This window comes from Pelecanus crispus, chromosome 1 (genome assembly GCF_030463565.1).
Source record: "Pelecanus crispus isolate bPelCri1 chromosome 1, bPelCri1.pri, whole genome shotgun sequence".
Classification (NCBI taxonomy): domain Eukaryota; kingdom Metazoa; phylum Chordata; class Aves; order Pelecaniformes; family Pelecanidae; genus Pelecanus; species Pelecanus crispus.
Window position 1 is genome coordinate 102,836,139 of NC_134643.1, and position 15,645 is coordinate 102,851,783.

General features: G+C 42.5%; 1 protein-coding gene across 1 annotated transcript; it reads right to left on the reverse strand.

The window, feature by feature from the left end:
- Positions 1–1,653: 1,653 nt before the first annotated feature.
- Positions 1,654–12,909, reverse strand: SH2D1B (SH2 domain containing 1B). The gene is made up of 4 exons (XM_009493483.2): positions 12,776–12,909; positions 6,812–6,875; positions 4,143–4,311; positions 1,654–1,691 (listed from the first exon to the last, which is right to left on the reverse strand). The coding sequence occupies exons 1-4, from the start codon at positions 12,907–12,909 to the stop codon at positions 1,654–1,656; spliced, it is 405 nt and encodes a 134-aa protein (XP_009491758.2).
- Between the last annotated feature and the right edge of the window lie 2,736 nt (positions 12,910–15,645).

The following is a 15,645-nucleotide window of genomic DNA, read 5'->3' on the forward strand; positions in this document are numbered from 1 at the left end:
GAGCGGTGTGGAGACACCGCGGCCAGGCTCCGTGTGGCACCCCAGATGGGACTGCTGTGAGCATTCTGCCCAGCCGGGGCAGCCTCTGTGCCTTTGGATTCCCCAGTACTCCGTCAAGCCCGGAGACTTGGTCTATCTACAGACATGAAAAGATGAAGCATTTGTCGCCTTATTGCTGCTGCTTTTAGTCCCTGTATAGTCCTGACTGTGCCAGAACATGGCAAACACTTTATTGTAGATGTACTTACCAAAGGGACAGAGTGCCGTATAATGGAACACTGCGAGACCTTGGGCAAACGATGGATGAATGAAGAAGGACAATAGGAAAGGGTATATATGAGACCCTGGGCCAACAACCTGTCATGTTTCTGACAAAATGCTGCCCTTTGGTAAACTTTGCTCATTATAATATCATTATAATACCAAAACACACCTCCATCCCAAAACCTACCCGCCTCTAAGGTGAGACCACTCCTCACTGAGCCTGCGCTCTGAATTTTTCCGAGCCTGTACCTTTAAAGCGAAGCAAGAAAGTTTTACACCAATCATAATACAGTATTTATGACTAGAGTCACTCAAGCTCCACCTGAAAGGTGAAAAATAGTATAAATTAGCCGAAGAGAGAGGGGATGTTAGGGAAGATACCATCACGTACCACTCTGACTTCTGGGATCAGTCGACGGGCTGAGCCTCTCTTCCCCCGCATCGGGACGTCTTTGGGTAAGATTTGAACACTTGGTTATACCAAGTGCCTCCCCGGGAAACTTAGAAACCTCTATATAGAGTCGCTTGATATCTTTTGATGCATCTGTGTTACGTATGCTTTGGTATTTGCATGTGCCTTGCAGTCAGTGAATTTGTTGCTGGTAATCCAAAGAACCTGTGTGTCTGTTGCTTTAATAAATTGCTTTGATTCATTGGTCTAGCTGTGATAGTTCTCATTGAACACGACCAGACGCTTTAAGTGTGGCCGTGGTAGTTCATGCAGCACGACTAGACAGAAGGTGCCTACGTTATTTGTGCATCCGTAATCGTGATAGTTCAGTGCACTGAACGCGACCAGAGTTAGAACGACAAATTGGGTACCTTCCAAAGCCCTCTTGATGCAACAATAGCTGAAGTACTATCCATTTATCCAACAATGGAGTAACATGAATCATGCACAAAATAACAGAGTTTAGAGGATTTTAAGCATCATGATGCCAACAGAATTTTTATCATGTACCATTTTTATCAACATATATCAGTTCTGCCTTAAACTACTGCTTTATACACATTCATTTATTGTATTCATATTGCTGCTTTCTAACAGGTTATTCATTTTAACAGTAGATATCTTGGACAGTTTGCTGACTAAAAACCAAAAATACACATACATGCACATAGATACCCTTCCCCCTCCCATATATGTATGTATGCTTGTGTCTCATAAAAATGAATTCTTTTATTGCTGAACAAAAATATTCAGTAGCTTGTACTGGATCTACTGCGAGAAGGTACAACTGCTCTGACAGTCTGCAAATGGAGGAAACTAATTCCAGAGGTACAGATCCGCAGTGGCAAATGCCCAGCTGGCAGCTCTCCCCAGCTGGTCCGTTGTCCTGTGGCACAGCCTGAAACAGCAGCTTCCCAAATCATCACGTGGCAGATCATTCAGGGTAGGACAGCAACATAATCACTGTCATCAATGTCTGTGAAGAAATCAATAAAAAAAAGATGTTGTCATTGCAAATGGCTCCTCTGAAAGCCCACAGTAAGCAGGACGGCTTGTGACCGTGTTGCTGGGCAGGTATCAACAGCTCAATTTGGTTTCTCAGTATTCTCTCTGCTATTGCAGATGTTTAGGCCCCGTGTCCTATGGACTGGGTCCTCCAGGAGCCCGTATGGAGGCAAAGCCTGCATTGTGTTTTCTGAGCCAGCAAGCTCTCTTATTAAACAGATGTATCCACGTGAGACCCCCTGAGGAATAGTCAAATGTTGGAAATCATCCATACTTACCAAATCAGATCAATAGCCGAGACAGCTATGACTATAGCATAACACACCTTTTCTTCTTTAAATAAATAAACAACAGAAAGGCCTGAAAAAAGCCTTTCTCTCTTAGACCTGGTCAGATTTATTATGTTTTTTGAGAAGATAGCAGAAAGGCAGAAATTGAATGCTTGGGACTCCATCTCCACTATGGAAACCTACTGTCGCTTCAAGCAGCCACCCTCAGACAAGCTGCTCCTAGGCTAGAAAACAATGTTCAGAACTGTCCAACAACCAATGTCGCGACTCCAGTCCCATGAGTTGTTCCACTGGTGGCACTGAAGCACTCAATCCTGCATGTGCTGCAAAGCCAGCTGCTGGTGCAACATGAGGGACCGGGCCAGAAAGTATAGTGCTTGCTTTAGGAAGCACTGTGGTGTTTTACGTGGTGCCTGCATTTCAGAGAGATATCCATCATGACGTTAACTTAAACTCCCCCTGTAAGCACGTAACAAAGCAGCCTGAGGGGGAAGTTTGGACTACTGTATAAGTGAAATTTAAATTAAAATTGAACAGCATCAATTCCAAACTGATTTGATTACTTCTAAAAGCCTCCATTTTTATGACAACTACAAACATTTAGATAGTGAAATGAAAGGTTTTGTTTTCCTCCCTGTGAGTCCAGACCAAGACATTGTGCATCTTTTAGAAAAGTCCGTGTTGCAGGACAAGACAATGAAATATGTGTTACATCTGATTTTTCCTAAAAATATATCCATGCTACTGCAGTATTTTTCCATTTCCCTGGAACAGCAATGACAAGATACTACAAAAACCTTTTTTAGAGCAAATGTGGCATAGTGATATAAGTGATAATGTAATGTTGGGGACACTGGAAATGTCTCTTTGCTACTGTTTCTCTCAGCAAGGTTGTTGCTGCACTGGCCCCTAAAAATGCAGCTTAGTGCATGAAGTGGTGGGGAGAGCTCTCCCCTTCCTATCCTGGCTGCTTGACACAAGGAGCTGTTGCACTGTTGCATGCAAAAAACCGGCATCTGTCATACAGACAGGAGGTATGACTGCAGCACAGAGAGGCTGGCCCACATGACCGCGTTTTAGCTAGTGTTACTCGTGAGATATAACTCACAGAGAAGATTGGATACTCCAAGAATTTTTTCTTTTACAATAACTGTACTTAATGAAAGGATTGCCCTTGCTCATTACACTTAGTTTTCTAGTCAGAGGACCTAGAAGAGTTTCAAGGTTATTTTGCAGCCTGTGACCTGATGGATACTGCAGCTGAGCATCGTACCACAGTAATACGAAAAGTGGGTTCAAAAGTGTGTGAGGGATGCTGGCAAGTTACCAATAGTATCTCTATTCATCCTCCCCAAACCAAGGACATAAAGACAACATGGGACTACAAAACATGGTCTATCACTTTGTGAAATCGTGATTTATTGAATGCTGTTGCATAATATTTCAGGGAGACACATTGTATCCTCATACTTGGGACTTGTAAGCGTAAGTTAGCAGAAGATCAACCAGAGACTGAATTCCCTGTTTCCAAAGCTGTGATCCTGAGCACAAGGTTATACGTTTCTTATTTTCAACATACTAACTTAAAAAATTAGCCATGTTTTAATACAAATCACAACAAACCACAAGCTGTCTGCCTTTTTTTTTTTTTTTCTTTCCCCCTTTTTTTCCCTCTAGCATCTCAAAAATAACCGAGTTGGATTTTGGTATAAAAATAGTTTTCAACCTGGACAATGAAGGTAAAGGACAGCCTGAACTCCAAATGGAGTGCAGGGGCCTGGCAGCTTGGCAGAACCACACTGAGTAAAACTGGTCCGCAGCCTTCCCTAGCCTAGAAGCATCAACACCCATGAAGGAGTGAACTGTGGGCAACATCATGCTTTGCCTTCTGTATCTCTTGCAATTTTAACTTGTTAATTTATAGTGGATGAGGGTATGTAACCTGTCAGCTGTGAATAACCATTTTCCAGTGAACGTAAGAGATGGGAGGATGTTGAACTTCTGTCCAAGCAAGCTGATCTCAGAAGACATGTAGCAACTATTTACCACAGACCTGTCAATGCAGTCATCTTAAAAAAAACCCCAAAAAACCAAACAAAACAAAACCACAAAGGCAGAGCTAAATTTCTCACCATCATAAATGTCATCCTTTCCTGACTTGAGCCTCTGGCTTCTTTGCAAAGCTTTTGGTTTCTTTACTGGGTAGTGGAGGTTTGTTATTAGTCCTTGATTTGGCTTTTCATAAGTGTATATTAGGTCCTTTAATGTTCTGAAGAGCCTCTCTGGAACACCTTCAGAAGTCTGCAAGGAAATGAAAATAAGTTTGTTTGCAATTGCCCTTCACATAGAGTCCCCTAAATGAAAGGAATGATAAGTTGTTTCTTGTTTACCAAGGAGCTGTTTTGTAAAGAGTTTTGGTGACAGAATATTGTAGTATCTTTAAAACACTAGGGACACCTGTTTGGTGGCGTGGTTATGGCACTAAGCGCAACCTCCCTTACCATGTTTTTTTTAAAAAAAGAACATCAGTTTAAAATATTGGCTCAGATGTGCGCTGCAGCAATCCATTACAGCAGAGTGTTGAAGAGTGACAGCATTACAGACTTCCCTCTGGTGCTAGAACACAAGTTTGGGAGCAACATATTTAGTTCTCACTTCAGATGTTGCATTTAAACAACGATGTGACAAGCAGATGCCAACCATTTTACAAAATACCAGCGTTGTCAAGTAAAGGACATCTGCAGAGGCAGAGGACGTGTCTGAGGATCCATATGAAAGTCCCCGGCACCAGCTTTCACTTTTAGGCAGGAGTTTATTATTTGTCTCTTTTTTGTCTATTATTTGTGACTTGCATTGGAGACTCCTGAGGCCAAACACAGAGGATGGCACTCCTAAGTGGGAGAACAGCATTCTGACAAACCACTTTTTAATGTGTGGGTTCATACAGCTGGACTGAACTGCTTCCACGGCACACCCCCCCAGTGATCTGTAGAGAGTCTTTGCAACGCTGGTGACTTCAGGATGGTGACAGACAGTAAGCACATTAATCAGCTCTAATCACAGCAAGGGTTCTACTACTAGTCATTAAAAGAGAACGGGGCTTTGGTTTCTCTTCATTTGCTATCTAACAAAGAAACATGTCTTTATTTTCTTTGTTTTTCTGCATCCTTTATCTTCCCTTCTGCCCTGTATATACTGAGTGCCACTGCCTCTGTGTACTGGGTCTGGCTGGGATGGCGTTAACTTTCTTCGTAGCAGCCTGTGTAGTGCTGTATTTTGAATTGGTGACTAAACCAGTGTTGATAACACACTTGTGTTTTGGCTGTTTCTGAACAGTGCTCGCACAGCCTTGATGTTGCCTCCCTTTCCTGTTCTGCTCCCCCAGTGAGTAGGCTGGGGGTGCACAAGACACTGGCAGGGGACACGGCCAGGACAGTGGACCTGAACTGACCAAAGGGATATGCCATCCCATATGACATTGTGCTCAGCAACAAAAGCTGAGGAAAGTGGGGTCATTCGTGGTTATGCAATTTGTCTTCCCAAGTAACCATTACGTGTCCTGAGGCCCTGCTTTCAGGTTGTGGCTAAACATCGGCCTCCCGATGGAAAGTAGTGACTAAACTCCTTATTTGCTTTGCCTGCATGCACAACTTTGCTTCATCTATTAAACTGTCTTTTACCCTGATTCAGGAGTTTCCTCATTTTTGCTCTTCCTGTTCTCTTCCCCCCACCCTGCGGGGGGAGGGACCGAGCAGCTGTGTGGGTGCTTAGCTGCTGGCCGGGGTCAACCTACTGCACTCTAGAAAAGTTTGTGGATGAATCTGGCCCTTAAAAAAAAAAACAAACCAAAATCTCCCCTCCGCTATCAATATATTATTTCAGTATAATATTTTAGTAAGCCAAAACAATCTGACTTAAAAATTTGAAGAACAAACTCTTCTTTCACATTCTTGGCAAAACCTTGTAAGGAGAACTGGGTTTGAGGAAACTAAAAGTGTGGAGTTGTTATCTGCTGATAGGCATGACAGCAAAACCCAGAAGAGTGGCTATTGACCAAAATAGATTATTTTTTTGTCAACAAACCATTCAATTCTTCATGGGAAATTGTGTCTTTTGCACTCAGTCCAAACCACTAATAAGCAAGAAATTACCAGCATATGAGAGCTTGGTGTGTCCTTTATGGAGTGAGCTCCTCATTCCACTTAAAGGCTACTTAATTATTGGCAGTCCTGTTGACTGTCCTACTACAAGCAGAGGAGTGAGCCAGCTTTTTAAGTGTCCTCTCACCTTGCCTAGGGATTTGATTGATGCAGTCTGCTGTCATGCTTATTCAAGCAATGAGCAGCATTATCTGGGGTCATCACCTCAGGTGCCCCAGAATCGTACAGAATTATAGATAGGTCTCTTTAAATCAAAAAGATCATTCCAATATTCAAAACCCCTACAAGATGCTGGATGCAATGGCAGAGCTTTCAAATAAAAAAAGCTAATTAAGAACGGGAGCATGTTATGAAATTGATGGATTTTTCTTCAATGCTATGAAAAAGAAATGGTCAAATCAGAAAGCAGCTGGCCAACAAATAACAGATCCACTTAGGTTACAAGGGATTTCTGCAAAGATAATAGCTACTTCTGAGCTCATATGTAATAATAAGTATAACATTAAAAAGTCAAGAATTGAGTGGAGAAGAAAGCAAACTTGGAAATATTTTCTAAGGTAATGTGTTCATGTGTATTAATTTTTTTAATCAGGACAGTGGTCTTTAGTGCAATCTTTACAGCTGAAATGAGAGTTACTCACCTGTATTCTAAAATATCCATGGTGTTCCCTGAAGATACGGTAAGTGTAGATGATTCCTTCAAAGCTGTGAAAAACATTGTTGTATACATTATACTTTTCATGAACTGTCAGACCACTGCAACTTGCTTAGACTACTACAGCTGATCTTGACGGACAGGTCTTGTTTTTGTTTGTTTGCTTGTATCTTAAAGTAAACTGCAATACAATGAAGGACTAAAAACAAAGAAACAAATCTAAAGGAATGCCTGATGCTAAATAACATCAATTATATATATACGCATTCACTTTTCCCTTTGATTCATATATCGGAGCCTTCATTTTTCCATTTGATTCATATATTGGAGCCTTTAAAATACTTGAGTATCACATATCATATATAAAAAAATAAGTCATATGTTTCATCTTCTGTTAGCCAAAATTAGTCATGCATGTTGTTTCCTTAAGCCTCAGAAACCCAAATATTACTTTACCATACCTTACTAATTCAGATCTAAACCCCTATGCATTGCTATGCAGATCTGTTAGATTTTGGGCCAAATTTATGGTGCTGTTTTTTGCCCTGCAGAGTTAGGCCAGGTATGGTAAGCATAGCTAAGAGTGCTCTGTTCAATCTGCAGTCACTACACTTTGCTTAGCATAGATCTTGATAAAGCATGTCCAGCTAGCTCACCTCCACATCAACTAACTGCCTGAGTGTTCCTCCAGCTTCTTAGGTGCATTTCCTATGCTGAGCTTTGTACCACTAAGGCTCCAATAAAATAGATCTGTTAAGTCAAAGCAATGAAAATGCCTCAAGTTTATACATTGAGAAAGGGCTGGATGTCACTAAGAATTTGCATTACTTGTTCTGAGGCAGTAAAACACAAAATAGAGCCTGGGACTCCACTGCAGGTGCCATGTAAAAGAAGAGTCCTTGCTTGCACAGGATGCCTAAGTCCTTGCTCCCCACCAGCAGAATTGCTTCATGGCACTAGAAACAACTTTGTGCAAATGTCAACATGGGAATAAACTGAGGCAATAAACAAGGCAAAGGGCTGGCACACGCGTCATTGAGAACTGCAGTATCTCCATCGGCAGTGAGGAGAAGGGAGCTGTGGCCTGGTCGACTCTCAGACTTTACACTGGGTTGGACTAATCATCAGACAACCTTTTTACAATGGACAGACAGTGCTAACATGTACCCCTCCTTCTAAAATGGAGCTGTAAGGAAGACCTAAATAGCTACAAAGACAAAAGTGAGGTGCCCATCTTTCCCTGAAGTCACACTCTAGGGGAAAATGAGCTGGCTTCCAACTAATTACCACATCTGTAAGAGAAGCAGTCACCTTTCAAAAGACTGATCTACAGCTGAGAACAAGGATGAGAGATTCACCTGGGATATGACACAAGACTGCAACGCTGTATGGAAACAAGCACATTGGCATGGAGTGATGCTCTGAAAGATTGTCTTTGTGAATGTCTTCTATCATATTGGTAGAAGTTGGGAAGGATGTGAGGGGAGAAAGAAAACCACATTAATCTAAGTGGTTGGTGCAGAAGGCACTACCTAGCTCAAACAGATTCTAATACAAAGTGTTAGTGGCAAGTCCTGTTAAAGCCTTGGGCTGCAAACTGTGAACTGTCACCCAGACACGCTGACTGTATCCTCCACTCCTACTTAGCTTCATGAAAGAAGGCCCTGAAACCAGTGCAAACCAGAAAGATTAGGTAGCCGCAACTGTTAGCAGAAGCTGTAGCCATTAAGAGAAGGAATGTCTCACCTGGAGACAAAGGATCCAACAAAGAACAAGAAGACCTCAGACCCGAATATTGCTATTGGACTGAACCATCATGTGAGGGGAAGAGGACTTAAATTTTAAGGGTATAATTGCCCAGGGATTTCTTTGTTCAGGGTCCCTCTCCAGAGGCACCCAGCTCGAGCTGTCATTTACCATTGTACCACTCAATAAATCTGCCTGGCGTACGTCATGTCAAAGACTCTACTCTGGGGAAACCTAGGGTTGAGCCTGAGGGGAGAGAACGCGCCCGAGAGAGAGTGAGTGTGTGGGGAGTCGAAAAGGGGCACCCATCAGCTCAGTGGAGCTGCCCACTGTGAAGGGACTCCAGTTTGAGCAGTTAAAGTCTTGGGTGGTGTGTGTGCGGCTTCCTAAATGGTGTGTGAATGCTCGGGCAGCAGCTGCTCCTTTAACAGTGGTAAAGAATGGTTCTGTAGAAAACTTGCAGTTTACCTTTCACATGAGATCTACTGGCATTCCTCTGAAGAAGAGAACAGGTGAGGTGGTTGCCACGGCATACACAGAAGTGTGAACTTGCAGAAAGTTTTTCATGTAATCTGCTTTCCTTGTGGGAGCCCTCAAGTAATTGCGGCACCACAAATTCATACTCTTATTGCCCCCATGCTGCCCCATGCAATGACCCCTTGAGCTGTCTGTACCTTCATGTATTCCAGATGTGATCGTGTACCAGGCTACTTCAACCTCAAATATGTTTGATTTGACCAGAGTATAGCTAGAGATGCATATGATACTGGACATACACTCAAGAGCGTGTATGGTATTAGGGACTTAACCATGGGCTGAGTCTTTGACCTCCGCTGCCGAAAGCAGACACTGTGGTGGAAGGAAGAGACACCACATTTTCAACAAAGCGTGAGCCTGGAAATGTCTGCAAACAGCAGGTGGTATTAAAGACATGAGAGGTTGTGCAGTAAAATTGAATGAGACAGCGATAGAAAAGCAAAAGAGAAGGGAGCCTGGAGTTTGCAAAATGAGAGAACGCTTCATATCTTGAAATATAAGATTACTCTAATGAGTGGTTTCAAAGAACTAATGAACTAAACCTAACACAGGCCTTTATATAAGAGTAATTTGATTCCACAGACATCCCACCCTCTTATCCTCCTCAGGTGTGATACCTCCCTAAACTTCATTTTACGGTTGTATCACAAGGGTGTTGAATTCTTGGAGAGAAGTTAGCATAAAATGGCCTCCAGTCACCAGCACCCAGAAAATGACTGCACAGGTCCTACTTCTAGGAAAATTATTCTTCCTTTGCATTTCCCAGGGTTTTAATTATTATTATTTTTAATAATATGTAGGTGTTTGAACACTCAGGCTGCTGATGGCTTTGGATATTTTTTGTGAACAGAAATAAAAGCTTTATCAAATACCACAATGGCAGCTATACACAAGATGAACTGGAGATCTTGACCGTGATCAAAAAGGCAGTAAAGTTGCAAAGATATGTAAACCACAAATAACAAGGGGCGGAAGCAGTATTTGAAAATAAGGTCTTTTAACTGGTACACATGTTCATCAGAAGGATTTCAGCGGTAGCTACATAAATTGAGTTGTCATGAGAGGAGAGTCTTAGGGTTAAAACCTAGCTCAGGGGACTTGTGTGTAAATGAATAGTTACTCTGAAAATAAACTACTTTGTTCTGCAAAAAAAGTTACTATGGATTGTGATCAGGATAAGACTTCCAGTTAGAATAGATTTACTTTGATTCAAAGGGATGCAGTTTCTGGTTTTTAACTCCTTGAGATACCCATAGAAATTCACATGTTCCTGGCTAAAGAGTATTTTATAAATGTGTGTGTTCATTCTTTAAACATAGACATAGAAGTGAGGAAAAAAACTACCAGAAACTGATAATTTTTGAAACTTATTCTTTATCATCCAAATTTGGAAATGTTACTGCCTAGATATATTTGGCTACTGAAGTTTTTACTGAATAAACATGAAACCACCATTAAAATGGAAACTTCTGTTTCCACATTAACTACTAAATGCTTACCAACAGCTGCATATGGTACAAGTTAATAAAGCGTCTGGTCTGGGCACAGGGGAGATCCAGTGGCAGAAAAGCAGGGGGAGAGGAGCTTCTTTTGGTAGAATGACATGTTGAGCCGTAAGGAGAACAGTAGCAAGAGGAGTAGGTCTGGACTGAGGCACTGGCAGAGAACTGGGACAGCTTTGAATGAAAGCGGCAGTGTGCTGTGGAGGAAGACGTATCAGCAGAGCTGTGCACCGTGCCCGATGAGAGGTGTGTTTGAATTGGTCCCATCATTCTGACTCCCAGATCCTCTAGAGGGCAAAAAAAAAGTTGTTTTCTGTAGCAAGTGCATCAGTATCTCTGCCCATGGATCAGCTGATTTGAGATGTGTGCATCAGTTTATGCATCAACCATGTTAGGTGCTAAGCAATTAAGGTGCAATTCTAATCCAGAAGCGGTCTTGAAACTGCACTGAGAGTTTCAGTGTTGATTGCTTCCAGTTTGAGGACAGCTTTCCTCTGCCTAGTAAACCGCCGACAGGAGTCCAGTCTCGGAGGCAATCCTGAGCCAATACACTATTACCATCCATCCCATTTGCGATCTGAAGACAACCCTTGCTTTTATCTCTGCAAGCCAGTATCTGCTATACCATTGCTGCCACCCCTACAGTTTAACTATTAAATTTGTTAATGCACAAGTTAAATACACTAAACACTAAATTTTTTAACAGTTTTTAACACTAAACCACCACAGAGGCTAGCTGGAAGTCACACGCTTTTTCTATGCCTGCCCAGAACGCTGTTGACAGACAAAAGCATGTGTGTGCAAGCTATCACAAGGTTCATCTGCTTTGCCCTTATTAAGAAGGGAAAAAAAAAAAAAAAAAAGGAAAGCAACTGTGTTAGTGTGGCACCAAGCTTAACCTTTATGTTAGCTTGCATCTGCCCTCAACGTACTGTGTAGACGTGCCCTCTGTTACATCTGTGGTGCAAACTCATTGCACACACCTAGCCAGACCTTCACTTTCTCATCTTCCTCTACTGCATAAGATCTCAACAGCCATCTTCCCATGTCAGGGACGAATATTGTCATTCTTCCTCTGCACCGGGATCCCCATTTGTCCCTTCTGACAGGGTATGCATGCCCTTTCCCTCCGATGCTCCCTGCCCTCCCTATATTGTCTCCTCCCGCACCATACTGAAGGCAGGTTCCCGCAGCTCCCTCCCTGAGGGCTCTGTTTGTCCCCCACTTGCCATTTCTGTTCTCCTTACTCTGTCATTTCATGGACCTCCTTTCTTCTACCCGTAGTACTCCATTTCCCTCTCCCTTTTTCTCCTTCTCCTTTGATTTGTTTCAAATGAAATGCATTTTTGATTACTGATAAAAATATTTTCTGATATTTTTTAATTAATTAGATGTAGTGTTAAAAGATCTTCATGTCATACTCAAACACCCTTAAGGAGAGTGTGAAACATAATAGGGTCAAACAAAGGAAGACGCAGGGTTACTAATTTATAAACTTTGAACGCATTAGGAACAGAACAATTATCTTCTTGAAAGGGAAATAAAAGTGCTATTCCCTACAGAAAAAGAAAATAATATTTTTTTAATTGTAGTAATTAAAGTTAAGGACTAGAAGTAGCAGTTTTCTATGCCCATTTTGTTCATGGACCTGTCATATGAATTTGAACAGCACATTATAGCTTTCTGTCTCAGCTTATGTTCTTAAATCAGATAAAATTCCTTTGAAGCACAAGGCTAAGCTTTCATTATATAGAAAGCCTATGAAAAAGGAACTGTTTTGTAACCTACTGTGTGACTTTCCAGTGTCTCAACAGTGCTAAAATGCTATTTACTCATCATTACAGAGGCAGTAACTTTGAGTAAGGTTCTTACCATGTTTTGGCAGGCTAAACTATTTTCTCTGGGCTCCCCTTATTGTCTGCAGAGAGAGACCAGCATCAGCAGATTACAGTTTATCTATCCTCTGTTGTATAAAATGCCTTTTGCAAATGCCACCCTCTCACCACTCACTATAATGGTGGCCTAAGGCAACCAGCATTACTTGAATACATATTCACACCCCCTTGGAGTCTGTTAATATTAAGGAAGAAATATTAATGTTAGAGAAAATGAATGGCTGTCTTTCGATCTATTTGAAAACTCATAAAAAATTTAGTATTACTTACAAAACACAGAGACACAAGGCTCCTTCCATGCTTTCACTCTCTCGTATTAAATAGCTACCATTCTTTCCATTCCTGCTTAGCAGTTCTTCACAGGTTCTTCTTGTTATCTTTCCATGAAAAAATGGGAAATCCATGGACAAGAGAAAACAAAGTTTCTCACCTTTCAAACCAATTCCAGAGAAAGTCAGAAGCCTGGCATTAAAAGAAGACTTATTCCAAATGCAGCTGTTTGCAGACAGCTGAATTTGGAGGTGCTAAGTACATACACGAGTTCGTCTGTGTTGTTATTGCTGACCTGTCCGTAGTGAAGCTGATGTTCAGCCTGTGCTTACAGCTCATGAATGCAGTGAAGGCAGGAAATGGGAAATGATTTGTCTATACTAGTCACAGTCTACATCAGAAGGGAAGAGTCTTTTGTCACATTACATCAGTAGACATTTGAGTTGTGTATCACACTTCTAAGCTATGCAATAGCTAGGTTGATACCTAAGTATAGTTATATTTTTAAGTTAGCTTTTATGTTTAAAGTTGCTCAAAGCCCTGCAAATAGTGTTCTTGCTCATAGTTTTGAAAAATGCTGCTTGGTTTGATTCCTTTCCTTGCCAGACTTGCCTTCTAACACAGTTGTTTGGGTTTTGTTGTGGGTTTTTTTTTCCTTTTTTTTTTTGGGGGGGGGGGTGGGGGTGGGGAGTGTTACTTGATTTTTCAAGTTTTGGTGAAAGTTGGTCAGCAATATTTGAGAATGAGATTTTTCAAAACAGAGCATTCTTCGCCCCACCCCCTTCTTATTTTTAAAGTATAGCTATTTTATCAAGAAGTTCTGCTGTCTCTGTGCCATGATTTAGGAAACATGGCAGGGAGAAGGGGGTCAAACAGTGCCTTTTGCCACCCCTGGGAAGCTGCTGTCAATTCAGCAAGGATGGGATACAGACACATGTAGAAGTGCTGCTCCTTGATGGAGGAAATTCCACGGGAGATGATCTCCCAGGCATTTCTTTCCCAGGCATTTCATACTTTCTCTGCTGGAAGCCAAGGACCAGGGGAGGAGCACAAAGACCTGGAGAAGCAGAAGAAAAGAAGCAGGCTGGACAGTGTTTGTGAGGGAGAGCAAATTGAGAGAGGCCCTAAAGATGTGGGGGAAGCAGTGATGTAGATGGTGAGAATGGCAGGAGAGACAGAGTCCTCAAAGGAGGGGAGAAGGATTTGGAACCCCTGTGTCATGATCCAATCTGGGCTGCCCAGGGAGGATCGTGGTGGTTCTGTGATTCCCTTTTTGAGGACGCATCAGTAAACCACACGTTTTTCAGGTGAGGTTTGAACAGAGGAGCGGGTTTGATAAGGGAAGGGGGAGGCTGCTGATCTGGGTGATCAGTGGGCAGATCCTGCATCTGAAGCTGTTTGGGTGTCCCTTCCTCTCTCTGGCGTGCTTGGCAGTAGTGGCCGAACTGTGCACACCACTTCCTCACTGTCGCTGTGCAGCTCCCACAGGGTGGGGGTGGTGTTCCTGCCAGTACTGGTTTCGGGACCTTAAAGGGCCATCATAAAACCATTGGTTGCTGCCATGTAATTTTCTCAGCCTCATGTGAAGCTAAACTAACCACAAAGAGGCTCTTTGCCCAAACTGAAAAGTCTGGAATGTGTTTTCTCCAGAATATCAACAGGCCTAAGGCATGTTGGAGTTCCCTCTCGTTTCCAGGCATTTTCACTTGTTCAAGGGTAGTCAAGGTTTCGGGGGGAATACACACTGTCCCACCCCTCCACCAGATACCCAGGAACCTCAGTTCCAAGGATGGCAGCTGTATCTTTTCTGTTGGAATCTGGAGTTCTAAACTCTCCAGATGAGTGATTATTTTTGTTTGGGTCTGTCCCACTACATTGGTATCAGGGCTGCCAATCAATATATCATCCATATATTGATATACCTTAACTCCCTTCTCAGGGGTAACATGGGCAAGCTCCTGCGCCAGTACATAGTGGGCAACGGTCGGTGGATGGCAGTATCCCTGAGGAAGGCATTAAAAGTAAATTGCACCCCTTCCCAGGTAAAAGCTAAACAACCTCTGTCTGCTTCCTGCAACGGAACCATAAAAAAAGTCTTTTACATCTGCTTCCCCCCATGTCATCTCTGGGGGACCTCCCCTTGGCTGGGGTCAGGGTGTTCTCAACAGATCTTGCAGTTGTACCGCATATAGTTTCAAGGCATTGGGTAGTCCCCTTATAAGGGGATGAAACCTTTTGGGGTCTGCCGCATATTGCATGGGAGGGGGCTTCTGCGGAACCAGTAATTGATTATGCATCAACTGGAGACATGCAGTTTTCTGTACACTCTCTAAAATGTGGCCCGCTGTAGGTATTTTAATTGAGAAGTGGTCTCCCCTTTCCACAGGATCTAATCCACCTGCCCAATATGCAACTCTTTGGGTCAGGGACCAGGGCTCTCTATTATTGTTTGTGGTTATAAAAACCCCTGGTCCCCAATACCGTCTTGCCTTACTCTCACTCAGCAAAATACAGTCACGTGACCCCAGTAAGAGATACTCTCCATATGTATTTGGTTTCCGTTTCTTGGCATCCATGGGAATATTTTTCCTGAATTTTAGCTAAATCAGTAGGGGAATAGGGAACGGTATGGGTGGTAACTTGCTGAGCTCCTCCTTGACCACTATTTATAGTCTTGGTCTTAATTAGAGGTCACATTTTGGCTTCCTCCCTTCCAGAGGAATACATCTCTAGGTCTTTAAGGGGTCTTTAAGAGCCATTCTGACCCTTTTCCCCTGCCAGAGTTTGTATCCATGCCTTCTACGCTGATTTGGGAACAGGTTTCATCTCATGGCTCCCTTAATATTCTCTCCCCCTCCAAAGCCTCCACC